The sequence below is a fragment of the Leucopleurus acutus genome (assembly GCF_964270905.1).
Source record: "Leucopleurus acutus genome assembly, chromosome: 1".
NCBI classification, from domain to species: Eukaryota; Metazoa; Chordata; class Mammalia; order Artiodactyla; family Delphinidae; genus Leucopleurus; species Leucopleurus acutus.
This window is the reverse complement of record NC_139142.1, coordinates 143,770,747-143,792,026: the sequence shown is the minus strand read 5'-3', so window position 1 is coordinate 143,792,026 and position 21,280 is coordinate 143,770,747. Positions and strand designations below refer to the sequence as shown.

The 21,280-nt window shown below is 37.3% G+C and overlaps 1 protein-coding gene across 2 annotated transcripts in view; it reads left to right on the top strand.

Annotated features, from left to right (window-relative positions):
* HMG20A (high mobility group 20A) overlaps positions 1 to 21,280 on the top strand; it is a 66,099-nt gene that overhangs the window by 27,323 nt on the left and 17,496 nt on the right. Inside the window, exons 2-4 of one of the 2 annotated variants that reach the window (XM_082839852.1) lie at positions 11,926 to 12,052; positions 13,792 to 13,884; positions 19,636 to 19,783. In XM_082839852.1, the coding sequence (XP_082695978.1) occupies positions 13,796 to 13,884; positions 19,636 to 19,783 (237 nt within the window). In that variant the 5' untranslated portion in view covers positions 11,926 to 12,052; positions 13,792 to 13,795. The remainder of the gene's footprint in view (positions 1 to 11,925; positions 12,053 to 13,791; positions 13,885 to 19,635; positions 19,784 to 21,280) is intronic. The other variant, XM_082839851.1, reaches the window with a different exon arrangement.

Here is a 21,280-nt window from a genome sequence, read left to right as displayed (position 1 = left end):
ACTTTCCTTAAACATCATCTTTTACTTTTAGTATTCATCAGATTTGGAAGGGTAAAAGGTTTGGGAATTATTGACTGTAGCAGAAAAGAACATCCTTTCCATCTCTTCTTTGCAGTGTTGTTTCACAGCTGTAAGTTTGAGCTGAAGAAAGCAGTGTAAAACATAAGAAAATAGAGGAGCAATGTTCCTTGAACCAGTAAGGACCCTTGCCCTAGAACTGTTAACTATTAAGTTTTTGTTTGGGTCAAGATACTAGAGACCTTTGTTGCTTCTGCTTTCTCATATATAGCTTTCTCAGACTCCAGGCTTAAATAATTTTGTTTAAGAACTAGAAATGAATACCATCTGCCTTCTGAATATGAGTCTGGATTCTAAACATGTAAGTACCCTGAGCTAAGTGTTCCTTCTCAGGATTTACTCAGTTAGTAGTTTCTGTTTCCTTCAGATCTCGAATGCTCTGTGAATTCACTACGGTCATTAGCAGTTATCTTAGCTGGTCACCCCATCTATATAATTCATCTGTATTTCTTCCCTGTTTTCTCATATATTTAAATAGATAAATAAGTAAGTAAGTAACTTTACACACATCAGCTACTACAGCCTTTGCAATTTTTTTTTACTGTTTGCCCGTCTGTGCCCCAATAGATTATGAACTCTAAAGGACAAGAATTTCTTCTTAATCTTAATTACCTCTGTGTCTTTGATGCCTAATACAGTGACATGTAGTAAACTGTGAAAAGCATTGCTTTATCAAAATTCATTTCCCTCTTGGTAAACATAAAATTCCTCTTTTCTGATATAACCTCCATGAGAATCACTAAGAAGTGAGTGAAAAAATATATATCATGTGGCTTCCTAAATGGAGTAGGAAGTTCCCCTCTCTCACTTCTCCTCCCCTACCTCATACACACCTACCTACCTTTTACTGTTTCATAGTACCCTAGTGTCCCAGGAAATTGTTTGGGAAAGTACTCTACACTAAGGAAGTACACCCAAATTTTATTGGATTACTTTAACTCATTTCCGGCATTAGTCCAGAAGTTTCTTACTTGGGCAGTTATCTGTTTACTAATAATAAAAGCAGTGCTTGAATATGTTGTATAGGAAGGGCAACTTGGGACCAACAGTCACCATGAAAAAGCCAAATATGTGGACTGTGACCTCAAAAGGCAACACCCTGCTTGTAAAGTGACAGATTTGCTTTGGCAGAGGAAAATGTTTCTTATTTTCTCTGTGTTATCACAGTGCTTTAACCTGATACAAAACACTATGTCTAGATGTTCAGGGTTATTTTCTTTTTCACAACATATTTTGTGTCCTGATGGTAACAATTCTCCATCAAGAGTCCACTGAGAAGAAAAAAATGCATGTACAGGGATCAAACTATCTCAAAAGAAATCTAAACTGTGCCCAGTTTCTTTTGATGATCTAGTACTTCTATATTTTTTAGAAAATACCTAACTCAAAAGTTTGCAAAACTCTCACTTCAAAAAATCATAAACAACGATAGAAGATTTATGTTTGTTTCTAACCCTGGCATCTTCTTCCCGCTTATCATTCTCGTCTGAAAACAGTGTCTCTAGACCAAGGAGAATAACAGCACACACCACTTGACACCAGGCACGATCTTAGTCACACGTAAAGGTACTCAACAAATGTTTGTTGTTCAAATATAAATTCTGCGAGCATTTGCCTTCAAAAGAGGCTTGATTATTTCCTTTATGGCCCCCCCAAAAACACTATATTTAACTACAAAATATTGGAAGTAATATATTGTCAGTATAGCTTTATCACTAAACAGGTTATAAAACTGCAGTTAAAATATATGTAGGCCGGGCTTCCCTGGTGGCGCAGTGGTTGAGAGTCCGCCTGCCGATGCAGGGAACACGGGTTCGTGCCCCAGTCCGGGAAGATCCGACATGCCGCGGAGCAGCTGGGCCTGTGAGCCATGGCCGCTGAGCCTGCGCGTCCGGAGCCTGTGCTCCGCAACGGGAGAGGCCACAACAGTGAGAGGCCCGCGTACCGCAAAAAAACTATATATATATATGCAGGCCACAGTTAGATTCTATTCCTAATTTTTTTTCCAGTTATTTTGAACTGAGAAATTGGCTTTACCTTAAAAATATATCAAGAATCTGACTGCTTCTCATCACCTCCAGTACTACCACTGTTGATCCAATCCACCATCAACTTTCAGATGGATTACTGCAATAGATTCCTAAGTGATCTCCTTACTTCTACCCTTGACCCTCTTCACCCTTCATTCTGTTCTCAAAACTGCAGCCATGGTGATCTTATAAAAATGGTTGATTCCATGCCTTATCTACTCAGAATGTTCTAGTGGCTTTGCATCTCAGGGTAAAGGCCAGTCTTTACTATGATTTACAAAGTCATATATGGTCTGGGCCCCTATAGCAGTCAGCATCATCTACTACTTTTGCCCCTATTTCAATCCAGCCAGATTTGCTGCCTCCTTCAATCATACCAAGTGTACACCTTGCATGTGTTCCCACTGCCTGGACCACTCTGTCCTCACACGTGTGCACAGCTCTTCATTTCCTTTAGGTCTTTCCCCAAAGGTTACCTCAGTAAAGCCTTTCCTGGCCTCTATTTAAAATTCCAGAACCCTCTTCCCTTGAACTCTTCCTGGGCTCTTTCCTTGCTCTCTTTTTTTCTTTGTACTTATCACTATGTAACATTATTCATTTTACTTATTTTGTCTGTATCCCATTATACTGAACTCAGTACGGGTGGGGACTTTTGCCTGTTTTGATTGCTGCTATATCCCCAGTACATATAAAGTGCCTACAGTGTTAGATACCCAATAAATACTTGTTGAATGAATGAATCAGTTTCTCTATTATTTAGTTCTTAGACTAGCCTACTACATTTTTAAAAATTAACAGTAGTCATGGTTACAGGAGCCTGGGCTCTAGATTCTAGGAATAGAGAGCCACATTTTATGCTCACTCCCTCCAACACCCAGCCAAACACACACCTCTATGCCCTTCTTAGGTACTGAAACAACCCTAAGCCTTAAACTCTAATTATCTCCCCGATCCTACCCATCCCCCAAAAAGTAAGTACTTAATTACCACCAAATTACCTAGCCTTATCTTTTGCCCCCTCATCTCCCATATCAAAACCTACAGTTAGAGAGTTCTTAATGAACCCCAGTTAACTGCCTGGGGATTAGCCAGTGTTCTTGTTTCCTCTGTAAAACATATTGATTAATGCCCACAGCCTGCTTAATGCTCTTAGCTAAATGTTCACAGCTGGTAGATCATTCTGTAGTAAGCCGCCTTCTTTCACTTGCTCCTGTTAAATTGCATGCATATAAAAATCAGTTGTATTTATTCCTCAACTTCAGGGCTATCTTACAATAACTTGTATAATTATAATAAATTAATTTTAAAATTAATAAACTTTATATTTTAGAGCAGTTTTAGGTTCACAGCAAAATTAAGCAGAAAGTACAGAGTTCCCATATACTCCATGTCCCCATATGTGTACAATCTCCCCCACTCTTTTTTTTTTTTTTTTTTTTTGCAGTATGCTGGCCTCTCACTGTTGTGGCCTCTCCCGTTGCGGAGCACAGGCTCCGGACGCACAGGCTCAGCGGCCATGGTTTACGGGCCCAGCTGCTCCGTGGCATGTGGGATCTTCCCAGACCGGGGCACGAACCTGTGTCCCCTGCATCGGCAGGCAGACTCTCAACCACTGCGCCACCAGGGAAGCCCCCTTCCCCACTCTTAACATCCCCTACCAGAGTGGTACATATGTTATAGTTAATAAGCCTACATTGACACATAATCACCCAATTCCATAGTTTACATTAGGGTTCACTCTTGATGTTGTAACTTCTATGGGATTTGACAAATATATGACATATATCTCTTATTCTAGTGTCATGCAGAATAGTTTCACAGCCCTAAAAATCCTCTGTGTTCTGCCTTTTCACTCCTGCGTCCCCCCTAACCCCTCCCAATCATTCATCTTTTTACTGTCTCCATAGTTTTACCTTATCTGGAATGTAGTGATATTGGAATCATACACTGCGTAGCCTTTTCAGATTGGCTTTTTTCTGTTTGTATTATGCATTTAAGTTTTCTCCATGTTCTTTCTTGGCTTGGTAACTTCTTTTTAGCACTGAATAGTATTCCATTATCTGGGTGTACCACAGTTTGTTTATCCACCCACCTACTGAAGGATGTCTCAGTTGTGGCCAAATTTTGACATTATAAATAAAGCTGCTATAAACATCCATGTGCAGGTTTTTGTATGGACATAACTTTTTAATTCCTTTGGATAAATACCAAAGAACCCAGTTGCTGGTAAGAGTATGAGTAGTTTTATAAGAAACTACCAAATGGTCTTCTTTAGTGGCTGTACCATTTTGCATTCATTTCTACCAATAATGAATAAGATCTCCTGTTGCTCCATATCCTAGCCAGTATTTGGTGTTGACAGTGTTTTGCATTTTAACAGTTCTAATAGATGTGTAGTGGTATCTCATTGTTTTAATTTTCAATTCCCAACTGACATGATATTAAACATCTTTTCATATGCTATTTGTCATCTGTACATATGCATTGTTGAGGAGTCTGTTCAGGTCTTTGGCCCATATTTTAATTGGGTCGTTCATTTCCTTATTGATGAGTTTTAGGAGTTCTGTGTATATTTTGGATAAATTTCTTTATCAGATGTATCTTCTGCAAATACTTTTTTCACATCTACAGCTTATCTTCTCATTTTCTTGACATTGTCTTTCACAGAGCAAAAGTTTTTCATTTTAATGAAATCCAGCTTATCAGTTCTTTCACAGATTGTGCCTTTGGTGTTATATCTAAAAATTCATAATCATACCCAAAGTCATCTAGATTTTTCTCCTATATTGTCTTATAAGAATTTTATAGTTTTAAAATTTTAAATTTAGGTTTATGATGCATTTTGAGTTAATATTTGTGAAGGGTGTCAGGTCTGTTTCAAGTTGTTTTTGTTTGTTTATTTGTTTTGCATATGGATGTCCAGTTGTTCCAGCACCATTTGTTGAAAGACTATCTTTATTTCATTGTTTTGCCTTTGCTCCTTTGTCAAAGATCAGTTGACTGTATTTATATAGGTTTATTTCTAGCTAGGATCTCTATTCTGTTTCAATAATTTATTTGTCTTTTCTTTCCCAAATACACACTGTCTTGATTATTGTAGCTTAATAGGAAGTCTTGAAGTTGGGTAGTGTCAGTCCTTCAACTTTGTTGTTATCCTTCAATATTTACTTGGCTATTCTGAGTCTTTTGCCTCTCCATATAAACTTTAGAATCAGTTTATTGATATCCACAAAATTACTTGCTGGGATTTTTTTGGGATTGAGTTGAATGTAAAGCTCAAACTGTGAAGAACTGACATCTTGACAATATTGAGTCTTCCTACCCGTGAACGCAGAATATTTTTTTCATTTATTTTGTCCTTCTTTGATATCTTTCATCTGAGTTTTGTAGTTTTCCTCATAGAGATCTTGTAAAATATTGTTAGATTTATACCTAAGTATTTCATTTGTTGGGGGGGGTGCTAATATAAATGGTAATGTGTTTTTAATTTCAAATTTCACTTGTTCATTGCTAGTATATAGAAAAGCAATTAAATTTTATATACAGTTGAACAACATGGGTGTTAGCGGTGCTGACCCTCTGCACAGGAGAAGACTAAGCCACATGCTACCAAAAAATCCAATGGGTCAATGAAGAAATCAAAGAGGAAATTAGAAAATACCTTGAGACAAATGAAAATAGAAATACAACTTTCTAAAATCTATGGGATGCAACAAAAGCATTTCTAAGCGTTAAGTTTATAGCAATTCAAGGCCTACCTCAAGAAACAAGAAAAATCTCAAACAACCAACCTAAGTTTCCACCTAAAGGAATTAGAAAAAGAAGAACAAAGCCCAAAGTCAGCAGAAGGAAGGAAACAAAAAAGATCATAGTGAAAATACCAAAATAACAAAACGAAAACAAAAAACAATAGAAAAGATCAATGAAACTAAGATCTGGCTTTTTGAAAAGATAGACAAAACTGATAACCCCTTAGCCAGACTCATTAAGCAAAAAAGAAAGTGGGCCCAAATAAACAAAATTAGAAATGAAAGAGGAGAAGTTACAACTGATATTACAGAAATACAAACAACCCTAGGAGAATACTATGAACAGCTATACAGTGACAAATTGGACAACCTCAAAGAAATGGATAAATTCATACAAACATACACTCTTCCAAGACTGAATCAGGACGAAGTAGAAAATCTGAACAGACCGATCACTAGTATTGAAATTGAATCAGTAATTAAAAACTCCCAACAATTAAAAGTCCAGGACCAGATGGCTTCACAGAGGAAGTCTACAAAACATTTAAAGAAGAGTTAATGTCTATCCAAACTATTCCAAAAAATTGAAGGGGAGGGAACACTCCCTAACTCATTCTACAAGGCCAGCATTACCCTGATACCCAAACCAGACAGAGACACTACAAAGAAAGAAAAATACAGGACAGTATCCCTGATGAACATAGATGGAAAAATCCTCAACAAAATACTAGCAGACTGAATCAACAATATGTAAAAAGGATTATACATCATGATCAAGTGAGATTTATTCCAGGGATGCAGGGATGGTTCACTATTCACAAATCAATCAATATGTTACACCATATTAACAAAATGGAAGATAATCATGATCAGCTTAAAAATGCAGTAAAGGCATTTGACAAAATTCATGATTAAAAACTCTCAACAAATGGGTATAGAGGGAACGTACCTTAACATAATAAAGGCCACTTATGACAAACCCACAGCTAGTATCATACTCAGTGTTGAAATGTTGAAAGCTTTTCCTCTAAGATCAGGAACAAGACAAGGATGCACACTCTCACCATTTCTATTTAATTTATATTGGAAGTCCTAGCCACAGAAATCAGACAAGAAAAAGAAAGGGCATCCAAATTGGAAAGGAAGAAGTAAAACTGTCACTATTTGCAGATGACATGATTCTATATATAGAAAACCCTAACAACCCCACCAAAAAAAATATTAGAACTAATAAATTAATTCAGTCAAGTGTAGGGTACGATATTAATATACAGAAATCTGTTGCATTTCTTTACATTAATAATGAACTTTAGAAAGAGAAATCAAGAAAACAATACCATTTACAATTGCATCAAAAAGAATAAAATACCTAGGAATATATTTAACCAAGGAGGTGAAAGACCTGTATTCCAAAAACTGTAAGACATTCATGAAGGAAACTGAAGATGATACAAATAAATGGAAAGATATTCCATGTTCATGGATTGGAAGGATTAAAATTATTAAAATGACCATACTGCCCAAAGCAGTCTACAGATTTAATACAATTCCTATCAAAATACCCATGACATTTGTAACAGAACTAGAACAAATAATCCTAAAACTTATATGGAACCACAGAAGACCCTGAACAGCCAAAGCAGTCTTGAGAAAAAAGAACAAAGCTGGAGGTATCATGCTGCCTGACTTCAGACTATACTACAAAGCTACAGTAATCAAAACAATATGGTACTTTCACAAACGCAGACACATAGATCAATGGAACAGAATAGAAAGCCCAGAAATAAACCCACACAAATATGGTAAATTAATCTGTGACAAAGGAGACAAGAATATACAATGAGGAAAAGACAGGCTCTTCAATAAGTGGTTTGGGGAAACTGGACAGCTATATGTAAAAGAATGAAATTAGAACATTTTTTCACACCATATGCAATAATAAACTCAAATGGATTAAACACCTAAATGTAAGACGTGAAACTATAAAACTCCTAGAAGAAAACGTAGACAGTGGGCTCTTTGACATTGGTCTTAGTGATTTTTTTTTTTTTGGATCTTTCTCCTCAGGCAAGGGAGACAAAACCAAAAATAAATAGATGGGACCTAATCAAACTTAAAAACTTTTGTGTGGGAAAGAAAACCATCCACAAAATGAAAAGGCAGCCTACTGAATGGGAGAAGATATCTACAAATGATATGTTTGTTAAGGGGTTAATATCCAAAATATATAAAAAGAACTCATACAACTCAATATCAAAAAAAAAAAAAAAGCCCAATTTAGAAATGAGCAGAGAACCTAAATAAGCATTTTTCCAAAGAAGACATACAGATGGCCAACAGACACATGAAAAGATGCTCAATATCACTAATCATCAGGGTAATGCAAATCAAAACCACAGTGAGATATCACCTCACACCTGTCAGAATGGCTGTCGTCAAAAAGACAAGAAATAATAAATGTTGACAAGGATGTGGAGAAAAGAGAACCCTAGCACTTTGTTGGTAGGAATGTAAATTGGAATAGTCACTATGGAAAACAGTATGGAGTTTTCTCAAAAATTAAAAGCAGAACTACCATGAAATCCAGGAGTTCCACTCCTGGGTATTTATTTGAAGAAAACGAAAACACTAATTTGAAAAGATATATGCACCCCAACATTCATAGCAGCGTTATTTATAATAGCCAAGCATCCTAAGTGTCCATCAACAAATGAATGGATAAAGAAGATGTGCTATATATATATAATGGAATATTACTCAGTCTTTAAAAAAAAATGGAATTTTGCCACTTGCAACAACATGGATGGACCTAGAGGGTATTATGCTTAGTGAAATAAGTGAGACAGAGAAAGGCAAATACTGTATGTTTTCACTTATATGTAGAATTTTTTAAATGAAACAAACAAATGAGTATAACAAAACAGAAACAGACTTACAGATACAGGTAGCAAACTAGTGGTTACCAGAGGGAAGAATGGGTGGGAAGGACTAAAATAGGTGAAGGGAATTAAGAGGTACAAACTACTAGGTCTAAAATAAATAAATTACAAGGATGTACTATTATACCACAGGAGTATAGCCAATATTTTATAATAACTTTTTATGGAGTATAATCTAGAAAAATATTAATCACTATATTATACACTTGAAACTAATATAATATTGTAAGCCAACTGTATTTCAATTTTTTTAAAGTTAAGAAATAAAAACCATGGTGTATCTTACTCTGGTTCTAATCCTTGTTCAGTCTCTTCAAATCGTTTTTTGGCTTTTAGTATGCCTTGTAAATTTTTGTTGAAAGGTAGAAATGATGTCCTGGGTGAAAGGAACTGTGGTATATAGGCCTTTAGTGATGTAGTGGTAAGGTGTGAGGGGAGGAGAAGCATTCTGTAGTACTATGATTAGGTCACAGTCTTTTGGTGAGCCTGTGCCTCCTGGACTATAAACTTTACCGGTGCTTCTTAGTTTTTTCCCCCTTTCAGTGGGACAGGATGGCTGAAGTGGGCTGGAGTTCTGTATTTCCCTTAGCCCATGTGGAAAGCTGGAGGAGGGTAGAATTGATATTTCTTTAGCACTCCTAAAAAGTGTGGTAAGGGTATGGGGAATTTGGAAATCTCATACTTTGCTAGTGGGAATGTAAAATGGTGCAGGTGCTTTGAAAACAGTTTGGCAGTTCCTTAAAATGTTAAACATGGAGTTATCATATGACCCAGCAATTCCATTTCTAGGTATAGGCCTAAGAAAATTGAAAACATGTCCACACAAAAACTGTACACAAATGTTCTTAAGCAGCATTATTCACTATAGACAAAAAATACAAACAACCCAAGTCTATCAGTCTTTGAATGGATAAACAAAATGTGGTATTATTTATCCATGAAAAGATATGAAATACTGATACATGCTAAAATGTGATGAACCTTGAAAACTTTATGCTAAGTGAATGAAGCCAGACACAAAAGGTCAGAGAATATGATTAAATTTATATGAAATGTTAAGAATATGTATATCTATAAAGACAGAAGGCAGATTAGTGATTACCTGGGCCTAGGGGGAGGGGGGAATGGGCAGTGACTGCTAATGGGTACCGAGTTTCTTTTAGGGATGATGAAAATGTTGTAAAATCAATTATGGTGTTGGTAGGAATATGTGAAAGTCACCCTGTAAATATATGAAAGCCACTGAACTGTATAACTTAAATTAGGAATAAATTTTATGGTATATAAATTATATATTTTTAAAATATAACTACTTAGGATGGTTTTGGTGTGAGTCAGGAATGAGAAGTTTGAAGAGATGAGCCTGAATATTCAGGAGGGTTTGAGTGAGTTAGGTTTGATTTGATTGGAAATTTTGACAGAGCTAATGTGGCAGTTGATAACCTAAGAACATGTAAAATGACAGCTGAGAGCATTGTGGGCCCAGCTATAGTTGATACCATAAATTTATAGTAGCACCCTTTATTTTGTGATTTTTCTCCAACACCATGTTGAGCTAAAACTCAGAGTTGATCTACATCCAGGGTATAGAAGAACAACATGGCAAAGGAATTGAGAGTGTTGGCAAAAAAATATTTGAAATGCAGCCACAGAATCTAAGCTAGACAGAGAAGGGAAAATCAAGAGTCGACAAATAGAGGTTTGTGTGGTTAAAGGTCAGTTGTAGTAGAACCAAAATGATAGGAGGTAATGATCAGAGATTGGTATAGCGAATTAACATGACTTTTAAAGGAACTGGAAATTTTGCATAAAGGTTGTAGTATGGAAAAATGAGGGCAGAATCCTACCTCTCAACTCTGAGGTGTACTGTTGGGGATGGTGTGGTAGGGAAGGAATATGTTGCATCTCCATGAGAGGGCTTAATGAAGTGGGATTAACATATGTAAAGTGGGGAAAGGGTACCTGAAAAGAGCCAACCCCAGAAAACAGAAGTATAAATTATACTTTCAGCACTGTCCAACACATTTGGAATAATATAGTCTCATTGGTGAGATCATCCCTTTTGTTGGGAAAGGTTACTAGAACAATCTTAGTTGAGGAAGATTTCTTAAGCTACACCTGAGTGCCCTTATTCTGGCCCAAAAAAATGTTCTGATTATGATTAATGGCTTAATATAATTTTTATTACAATTTTTATAACTGTTATTAAAATATCTTAAATTGTCACTCTGTTTTATACATCAATGTTTTCAGCGAGCAATTAGTGTTAGAGGGGATTTTTGAGTTTCCAAAGTTACAGTCCTCAAAGTGTAAGCCCCAAGGTAATACCACTTACCTCCAGGTGGAAGCCTTCACTGGCTTGGCTCAAAGTGTAAGCCCCAAGGTAATACCACTTACCTCCAGGTGGAAGCCTTCACTGGGTGAATCCCTTCTGCAAGAAAACATCTGCATGATATACCTGTTTCTGTAAACTGCAGTGGAAAACCAAACTTGTATATTGCCTTGCCTTTGTACATATATCTCTTCTTTCCCCTTCCAGAGCAGCATTCATTACATTTCTTAAGTGCTTTGCATAGAATTTCAGAGTTTAGTGTGACCTCTGTACTGGGACATTATCAGGCACAGATGCTACACTGAAGGGCTTTTGGCAATCAGTGGCTTGGTAGCTGTGATTCAGTTTGAATCACCCCCTCATGAACCATATGAAAGCAGATTCTTGCAGGATCCCAGCCAATTCTTGCGAATCATTTTATTTTCCCAACTAGTTTAGAGGCCTTTGAGTTTCACTGGACTTTTTCCTCATTTCCTTCTTTTGTTGATTTTGGCCCCTTAACCTTCCACCCACTTTATTACTCATTTCTTAGGGACCTGACTACTCAGTAACACTAGAGAAAATATATCTGAAGCCATATGGATTGAGTAAAACACACTTAAGAGGAAAAAACAACAACAACAAGAAATGTGTTCTCTGAACTTCCTTTGTTTATATGATCTATTTATATGTTGTTAAGGTTGTGTTGTCCAGCTGCCTCCCCATATTTCAAAAATGACTAAAGATATCTGGGAAACACTCTAAGAGGATCATGTTGGTATAGTGAATGAAAAGATACTTCATTTGTCCCCCACCAGGTAATATATCTTCTTTTGAGGTGGGATGATGCCAAGAGCTTCCAATGCTGAATCTTGAGGCTCTCGAAAAGTCCTTTACTTCTAAGGAGACTTTTAGAAAGAAGCCAGTTAAATGAGTCCTTTTAAGGTTTGTGGATATATACCTGACTATTTGAATGTTTGCTTGTGGTTTATAACTAGATTATATGGCATCTAATTGATTAATTTTCTTTTGATAAAATGAATATTGGTGTAAGGTGATGTTAGCAGCCCTTAAAGCCTGGGCTCTAATCTGGTCTGTGCATAATGTGAAGTAAAACATAAGTGCACTTGTGTCAAGATTATCCTAGAAAACATCTAGAATGGAATTTTGCAGTATTTGTTAGAGCCCCTTGTAACCTCCCCTTTCTTGAAGGAGTTGAAAAGTTAGCAAGTATCCCTGCATGTGGAATAAACTCCGTACTCTGTGGTTGAGTGGGAAGTTCCCCTCTGCCTTCCATGCTCTCCCACTATAATGGGTGGTGAATATACAAAGATGCATTTTTTTCAGAGTAAGCTATTTATGGAATTTGGTCTGCTAAGTAACAAAGAAGTGAAAACAAGAAAATAAGTAAGAATAAGAAATAAATCATCACTGTTATCATTTTGTAAGTAAATTATTATATTGAACATTTTAGAATATGGCATCACTGTCATCTGCATTTTCTTCGTATTTCCATCTTAGTGGGATGAATCCTAGCTCTGCTTGGGCTGCTGTGCTTTTCTTTTAATTGCTATTTCACTAGGTCTCTTAGCAGCAGCACCTGAAATAACTGCTGAGGGAGCTCCTGAGTGAATTTTCATAATCTGTTCCTCAATTCTCCCAGGTGATTGAGGCACTTTTTTTCTTGAGTGGTTTGCAGTTCCACTTAAGTGGCTGATGTTTAGGGTCACTATTGAATGTTTTGTTTGAATATCATTTTCATGGTGAATGGAAGGCTTCTGCTTTTAGCTATATGGGGTGAAGCCCCTGGTAGTAAGCCTTGAAAGGGAAAAATCTTTCTTTGTAGCGATATGCTAAATGAAATTACTCTCTTTGTCACTTTGTCCTTTTATCCTTTCATTCTGATAACCTCAGGTTCTTCTGATTTATTTGCTTTCTTCAATTAGACTTAGTTATTTCCTGTGCCCAGGTGCATGCTATTTCCACTGTTGGTCATCATGGTGATGTGGAGCATATTTCTGACCTGGAAGTGTGGTTTCTTTCATTTTGAACCACATCAGTATGCCTTCCATCCTCTACTTCCTTTGCATTATTTCCTTTTGGAGGACTCAGATTGTCACCATTTAATCTAAGGATGATTCATCTGGGATTAAGAACTCGTAATGCTGTAATAACAATACCTTTCTTTATATAATAATACTCAGAGCACTTACGATCTTAGCCTTTCTCTGTTTATGAAGCACTTTCAGTTTAATCCTTCACAATAACCCTGTGGGTTAAGTCAGCAATTTTGTCTGTGTCTAAGATGGTGAAATTGTATCTCAAAGAGGCTGAATAGCTTGCTCAGGGTTGCAGTGCTTCTGAGTTACTCTGCTTAACAGTTTTTACCGGAAATGAAGCATACTTTTGAAGATATTCTGAATGAACAAAAAGGAATTTTCCAAACTGTGTCCTGGTTGTTAAAATCTGTTTTTAGTCTGGTCAGTTGATAAGACCAGGGTTAAAAGCCCATTAACCATAAAGTTCAAATTGATGTGTCCAAGTCAAGAAAATAAATATTTAGGTCAGTTTCTATTCTGCTGCTGATGTGATAAAGTTAAGGAAGGCTGACTCTTAAATTAATGCAACTTGAACTGGAAATAATTAAGCCATTAAATTTTTTTTTTATTCTGTCTTCCTTTTAGAGAGATGGAAACCTTGATGACTGGTTCCACCCTGCCTCCCCTTTTTGCTGATGAAGATGGCTCCAAGGAGAGTAATGATCTGGCTACAACTGGGTAAGCAGCTGCTTTGGGACACTGGGCCTCTGCTTAGGCTTCAGAACAGCTTCTGACAACATATGAGGTGCTAAAGAGGCAGTTTTATATCAAAACTAGAAGGTGCGTTTGTTATGCTTTGCAAAGAGAATGAGAGCCATTGTAAACTGCTTTAATATCTGTATTCAGCTGTCATTTGCAATGCTCTGGTTCCTGTGAACTGGAACAGCAGTACTGTGGGGTCTAGGAAACATCAGTGACTCCCAGTTAAGAGAATTACATAGTCACCATTAAGGAAATACTTGCCACAGGGCTAGCTTCGAAAATCAAATTCATTTTCTGTCTAAATTGGCACAGATATTAAAATAATTTTTTCCCCAAACATCAGTGTTTTTTGTTGTTGTTTTAAGATTAGATTTTTAATTATGGTTCTTTATTCAAGATGCCTAGGAGCTCTAGCTGACTTCTGTTCTTCCCAACCTACCCCTCCCCCCAACTCCAACTCCTTTCTTTGGTATTTTTGGACAGATATATAAAGAAATGTAGAAAAGGGCTAATAGCAGTAGTCCCTCTTCCACTGAAAATCTCTGTTCCACTTGAATTTTTATCTTTTCTATTAGACATTACTTGCCAAAGAAGAAATGTATTCACTAATAGATTGAAGTGCTAGCTAATGCCTAAGATGAATTATTTTAATATTCCTTAGAGCTCTTTAAAAACAGACTACACTTTATAATTGTTTCCTTCCATGGCATTCTTTCTTAACTCATTAATATCTGCCTTCTGACTTTATTCAGATGAAACTATTCTCTAAAACTTTTCTAAAAGCTGCCTACTTGCTGAGTCCAACTTGTACAATAAAAATGTTCTGAGTGTCTACTATGTGCCAGGCACCATTCTAGGCACTAGACATTAAGCAATAACCAAGATGGACAAAAATCCCAACCCCTATAGAGCTTAAATTCTACTGCAGAAGTCAGACAACAGACAGGATAAATAAGTAAAATGCATACTACATTGATAAGAACTATGGATTAAAAAATAAAGTAAGGAAGAGGGACAGGAGGGGCTTGAGGTGCCATCTTAGATAAGATGGCCCAGAAAGGCTTTACAAGTGACTTGAATAAAAACCTGAAGGAAGTAAATTAGCTAGCCTACAGTTATGGGGGAAGATTATTCTAGGCAGAGGGAGCAGTGAGTGGGAAAGCCTTGAGGTAGGAGTGTTTCTGCCTTTTAGAAATAGCCAGGAGGCCAGTGTGACTGGAGCAGAGTATACCGGGGGAAGGGTAATAGGCTCCATCAGTGTTTCTCAAAATTCAATGCACTTATGAATTGCCTAGACATCTTATTAAAATGCAAACGCTGAGCCAGAAAGTCTGAGTTAGGGCCAGAGATTCTACATTCTAATAAGTTCCCAAATGATGCCTGTGCTGCTGGTGTAAGGCCCGTACTTTGAGTAGCAAGGGACTAGATCGTGTAGGATCTTATGGGTCAGAGTAAGCACTTTAACTGTTACTCTGAGTGAGGTGGGAAAGCATGGGGAGATTTTGAGCGGAATGATATGATCTGACATTTTAAAATAGTATCCCTGTGGCTGTTATATAGAGAATAGAGTGAAGGGAGCAGGGACTAAAGCAAGAAGACCAGTTACGGTTCTAAAATAATTCAAGTGAGAGATGATGACTCAAAGAACTTCACTAGTGACTTTGACAGGAGTATTTTTGGCAGAGTAGTAGGGACAAAAACCTCACTGGAGTGGGTTTCAAAGATAATAGGAATGGGGGGTGTTGAGAAGTATAGAATTCTAGATATATCTTGAAGGTAAGCCAAACAGGATTTGCCTGAAAGACCAGATGAGATGTGAGAAGGGAGAAAAAAGCAGTTAAAGACAGCTCCAAATTTTTGGCTTAAGCAACTGAAGGGATGGAATTGCCATTAAATTAGATGGGGAAAACTGAGCAAGTGGAGGAGGGAATTTTAGGAGCTCGGTTTTAGAGATTTTAAAATAGAGATTCTTATTAGCTATCCAAGCAGAGATGTCAAATAGGCAGCTTGATACAGGCTCTAAAGTTAGGGGCTGTCTACACTAAAAAGAGAAACTTGGGAGTCAATCAACATATTAGAGCTGATATTTAAGGCTGTGAGACTGGTTGAGATCATCAAACGAATGAGCACTGTGTAGGTAGAAAAGAGAAGAGACCTGACACTGGAACTCGGGGATACTCCAGCATTTACAAGTCAGGGAGGAGAGGAAGAGTCAGCAAAGAAGACTCAAGGGGGTACCTGAAAAGGTATCAGAAAAAACAGAGGAGTGCAGGGTCCTGAAAACCAGGTAAAAAATATATTTCAAGGGAGGGGAAGAGATGAACTGTGTCAAATACTTCTGGAAGATCCGGTAAGATGAGGTCTGAGAAATGACATTGGATTTAGCATGGAGGTCACTGGTGGCCTTGACAAGAGTTGTGAACACTTATCTCCTTTGGGTTGGGTTTAAGAAAGAATGAAGGGAGATCAATTGAAGTCAATAACTATAAACAATTCTTTCCACTATAAACAATTGAAGTCAGTAAGTACCCCCTTATCCATGGTTTCACTTTCCATGGCTTCTGTTACCTGCCACGGTCAGCCATGGTTGGAAAATATTAAATGGAAAATTTCAGAAATAAACAGTTTATAAGTTTTAAAGTGCCCGCCACTCTGAATAGTATGATAAAATCTCACACCATCCCACCGTGTCCTGCCTGGGACGTGAATCATTGCTCTGTCCAGCATATCCCACCTGTTAGTCACTTGGTAGCTGCCTGTTATCAGATGAACTGTCATAGTATCTTAGTGCTTGTGTTCAGGTAACTCTTATTTTACTTAATAATGGCCCCAAAGCGCAAGAGTAGTGATGCTGGCAATTCAGATATGCCAAAGAGAAGCCCTAATGTGCTTCCTTTAAGTGAAAAGGTGAAAGTTCTTGACTTAATAAGGAAAGAAAAAAAAAAATAGTAATATGCTGAGGTTGCTGAGATCTATGGTGAGAATGAATCTTCTATCTGCGAAATTGTGAAGAAGGAAAAAGAAATTCGTGCTAGTTTTGCTATCACATCTCAAACTGCAAAAGTTATGGACACAGTGCATGATAAGTGCTTAGTTAAGATAGAAAAGGCATTAAATTTGTGGGTGGAAGACAGAACAGAAAACAGGGTTCTGTATACTGGGGATCTTGGAACATACCACCCTCAGGTCAGGTCCATAAAGGAAAGGAGAAAAATGAAGTGGAATCAAGAAAGTGTGTTTTTTGTTTTGTTTCCAGATAAGAGTAATAATGCCACATTTGTTTGCTGATTAGGCTAATCTAGTAGAGAGGAAAGAATTGGTGATGCCAGAGAGGGCAGAATTGCTGAAACTTGTTTTTGAGTAGGCTAGAGGGTGTGGGATCCAGGGCGCAAATGGAAGGGTTGTTGGCTTTAGCTAAGAGCATGGACAATTCATTCATTGGAACAAAGGAGCCTTTTTTTTTTTTTTCAGTCTTTATTCAACTTGTCATCTCTAAGGCATTTGCTGCTTTTGACCACTCCCTCTGATTCCTATCCATTTCAGTCAAGGGATTCACAGGATTGGTACTCTTTCCTAAACCTAGTTTTCATATTTTACTGAAATAAGAATGTGCAAGAGTTAGTAACTTAAAAATTGATGGCACAGTTGAAATGAAGAATGACAGTGAAAGAAAAGACATTGTAAGACATCCAAAATGATTGAAATATTTGAAAAACAAAGCTGCCAAGATCAAACTGGATCTCTAATGGCAACTCTTCAGAGAACATAATTAGCATTGAGTTAATAACTTCTCATATCTACCCTTTTTCACAGGACCTCAAAAATGTAGGAACCTCCTAGTTATAATACTCTATTTTTTATAGAAGTGTTCAGAAAAATAAAATTTCTGTCCTTTCAAGGACAGTCTGAATCTGCTTTCATTCTTTTCTCAGTCCACTGTAATCTGGTTTTTATTCCCATAACTCCACTAAAACTGTACTCCCTTGAAGTACAGGGAGTACAGCTGAAGTCCTTCAGATCTTCAGATTTAGCAGATACTTTTTAGCCTATCTTATGTGACATCTGCAACTTTTTGCCTGTGTAATAACCCCTTCTCAAAAGTCTTCCTGCCTTGGCCTCTGTAACAGTATTCTCTCCTAGATTTCTTAACGCCCTCCTTAGTCTTTCCCAGCTCGTCTAACACTTGCTTCTAAAATATTGTTCCAACAGAGTTCTATCCTGACTTTTCTTCTCACCGTCTTTCTGGAGAATATCTAGCATTTCCCATTATTTCCATGAGCTGATGCCTCCCAAAATATCTCCTGCCTTTTCTTCACTTCTGTTCTCTCAGGGCATGTTTCCAGTTGTCGGTGGGACAGCTCCACCTAATTATGCCATGAGTGTTTCAAACTTAGCATTTTCTCATCTATCTTTCTTACACACACACACACACACACACACACACACACACACACACATACATACACACACACACATTCCAGTTGTTACATTGATTAATAGTACATTATCACCCAATCTAGAAACCTCAGAATTACCTTTGACTCTTCTTTTTCCCCCACTATTTATATTCAATCTATCATTCTACCTTTTAATTATCTCTTAGCTTTCTCTCCCCTATTCTCCTGTTTGCCCTTGTCACCCCCTTAGTCTATTGCAGTAGCCTCCTGAAGAGTTTCCCTTTCTCCTATTAATACCCTGTTCTTTCTACCTGTAATAATGTTGTTTACCTGATGAATGCCTCTTCAACTTTTAAGACCTCCTCTGTAAAATCTTTCTTAACATTCTCTCCATACATATAAAATTCCTCATCCCCTCTACTGTACCTTTATGGCACATTTTACAGACCTCTGTTTCAGTACTTACATTGCATTGTAAGTATTTTCTGTAACACTATGGAGTATACATTCTTCCAGAATAATGACTGAATATTACTCTCTTGTACATCTTCCTCCACCTTCCCCACTACCTGCCCCAAACCCCAAACTCCCTAGCGCATGGTGTTACTTTTATTTCCATTCCTTTATCTAAATGCGGTAGGGTGTAACTTAGTCTAAGATCCAGTCGTCATCTGTACCTTCTCGTGTCCACTTTTCAGAAGGATGAGATCTGGTTTGCTGACTCATCTGGAACAGAATGATAGGAACAGAAAATGTATATCTCTGATTTATTAACATTTATACCTGAACTTACTGAACTTGATAATATTGTTCTTAGATGATCTCATTGTCAATAAACACTATAATCCAAGGAGTAGCCTATGGAATGTACCATGAGAGATATTTCTTATGCCCTTAAAGAACGCTCTCTTTTGTGATAGGGGGGCAAACTTCCTCTTCAACTCCCATTCCTGTTCTTTTCCATTAATAGTATTTTCCTTTTATTACATGAAAAGGAGATACATGAAACTAGCATATAAAAGTTGCATGCTCAGAACTAAAATGTAAAGTTGAGGAGAGAGGTAATCTGTGGGGGAAAGATTATAGTTGTTTTTAGTAGGAGATTTCTTCATGGAACTGACCTGATCCAATCAAGCACTGAAACCTTTTTTAAAATGCTCTATAATTGCTATGGAGACATTGTTTACATTTATACAGAATGAGGTGGGGGAATTAATTCAAGGGCTGGCATGTGATTTTGCTGGCAGTGAAATTTGTCTTGAACCTTGGTAAGTAGGAGTTTTTGATGCTGTTGATACTGAACTTTTCCACTCTGCCTATCATTCTTCAGGATAACCCACCCAGAGGTTCCATATAGTAGTGGAGCCTCATCATCCACAAATAATCCAGAATTTGTTGAGGATCTCTCCCAAGGTCAGTTGCTTCAGAATGAGTCTTCAAATACAGCAGAAGGCAATGAACAGAGGCACGAAGATGAGGTAAGCTGAAGCATCTCCTCCTGTTACTGGTCTCTGAGGCTTCTGAAGAAGCAGTCAGCAAGGGAGTTGACCGAGGTGTTCATCCTCTGGCCTCCTTACATTCTGCAGAATATTCTGTTTTATATTTCTTGTTTCACATAGAACCAAATTAATGGTTTTAATGATACAGAGACAAGTAGACTCTTCTTTTTCCCCTACCTAGAAAATTTATACCTGCATCAGATTAGATGCTCAACAAATGCTTACTGAATGAGTTGCATGATTTAATTAAATAAGTAATTAGAGCTTCCCTGGTGGTGCAGTGGTTAAGAATCTGCCTGCCAATGCAGGGGACATGGGTTCGAGCCCTGCCCTGAGAAGATCCCTCATGCTGCAACTAAGCCCGTGAATCACGGGCTATCTAACTACTGAGTCTGTGCTCTAGAGCCTGCGAGCCACAACCACTGAGCCCGCGCACCTAGAGCCCGTGCTCTGCAACAAGAGAAGCCTGTGCACCACAACAAAGAGTAGCCCCCGCTCGCCACAACTAGAGAAAGCCCACATGCAGCAGTGAAGACCCAACACAGCCAAAAATAAATAAATAAAATAAATAAATTTTTTTTTTTAAGTAATTAACGAGGAGTCCACATGCCCTTACTCAAGACCACACTCTGCTCACCAAACCCTGCAGCATGGAGTCATATGTGCCCAAAGGGTTCACACGACTTACCAAGTCATTCATTGTCCCATAGGGGGCATCTTTTTCTAATTCACACAAAGGTTCTGTATGGACCTGGGCCATCATTCCCTTGTTGGACTTTCAGTGTTCCTCACAAATGACTGATTACATTGTCTATGTTTTAAGGTACTCTTTTTTTGTTTTTAGCTATAAAAGGGTACCACCATTGACTTTTGTCTTTGTTCTTATTTTGAAAGAGCTTATTCTTTTTATGTTGGCATTCTTAAAGATTATGACGAATGCTTAAGGCTTCTTAAACATCTTAAATCCTTAGTAGCTTTAATGTTAAATGTTACTAGGTTTACAAAACAAAACCAAAAAGAAAAACAAAAAAACTGATACCAAATACACCATTTGCCCAATGCTGAATTATTGTACCATTTTATATATATTTGGAGGAGTGCAGTATGGTAATTAATATTTAGATATTTTTGTCCCATTTGGCTTTTCTTTCTCTTCTCTGAAATAAAAATGCTTATATCCGTAAAACTTTATTAACTGATAGGCTATGTGTATTTGTAAAATTATGAAGTAAAAGTACCTTGCATCCTGTTTAAAAGGACAAAGAAAAAGGCTGTGGTAAAACAATAGTGGTACTTCAGTCCTTTAAACTTTTTGGGGGGCGATATTGTCTTTTGATTTAGCTAATAACATATAAAGACCTCTGCCTTTATAAAATAAACATCTTAAGAAATAAACCAGCAAGCCAAAGAACTAGTATTCATTTTGGATATATTATAGTTGCTGAAATTTTTCTAAGTCTTAGATATTAATTTTAA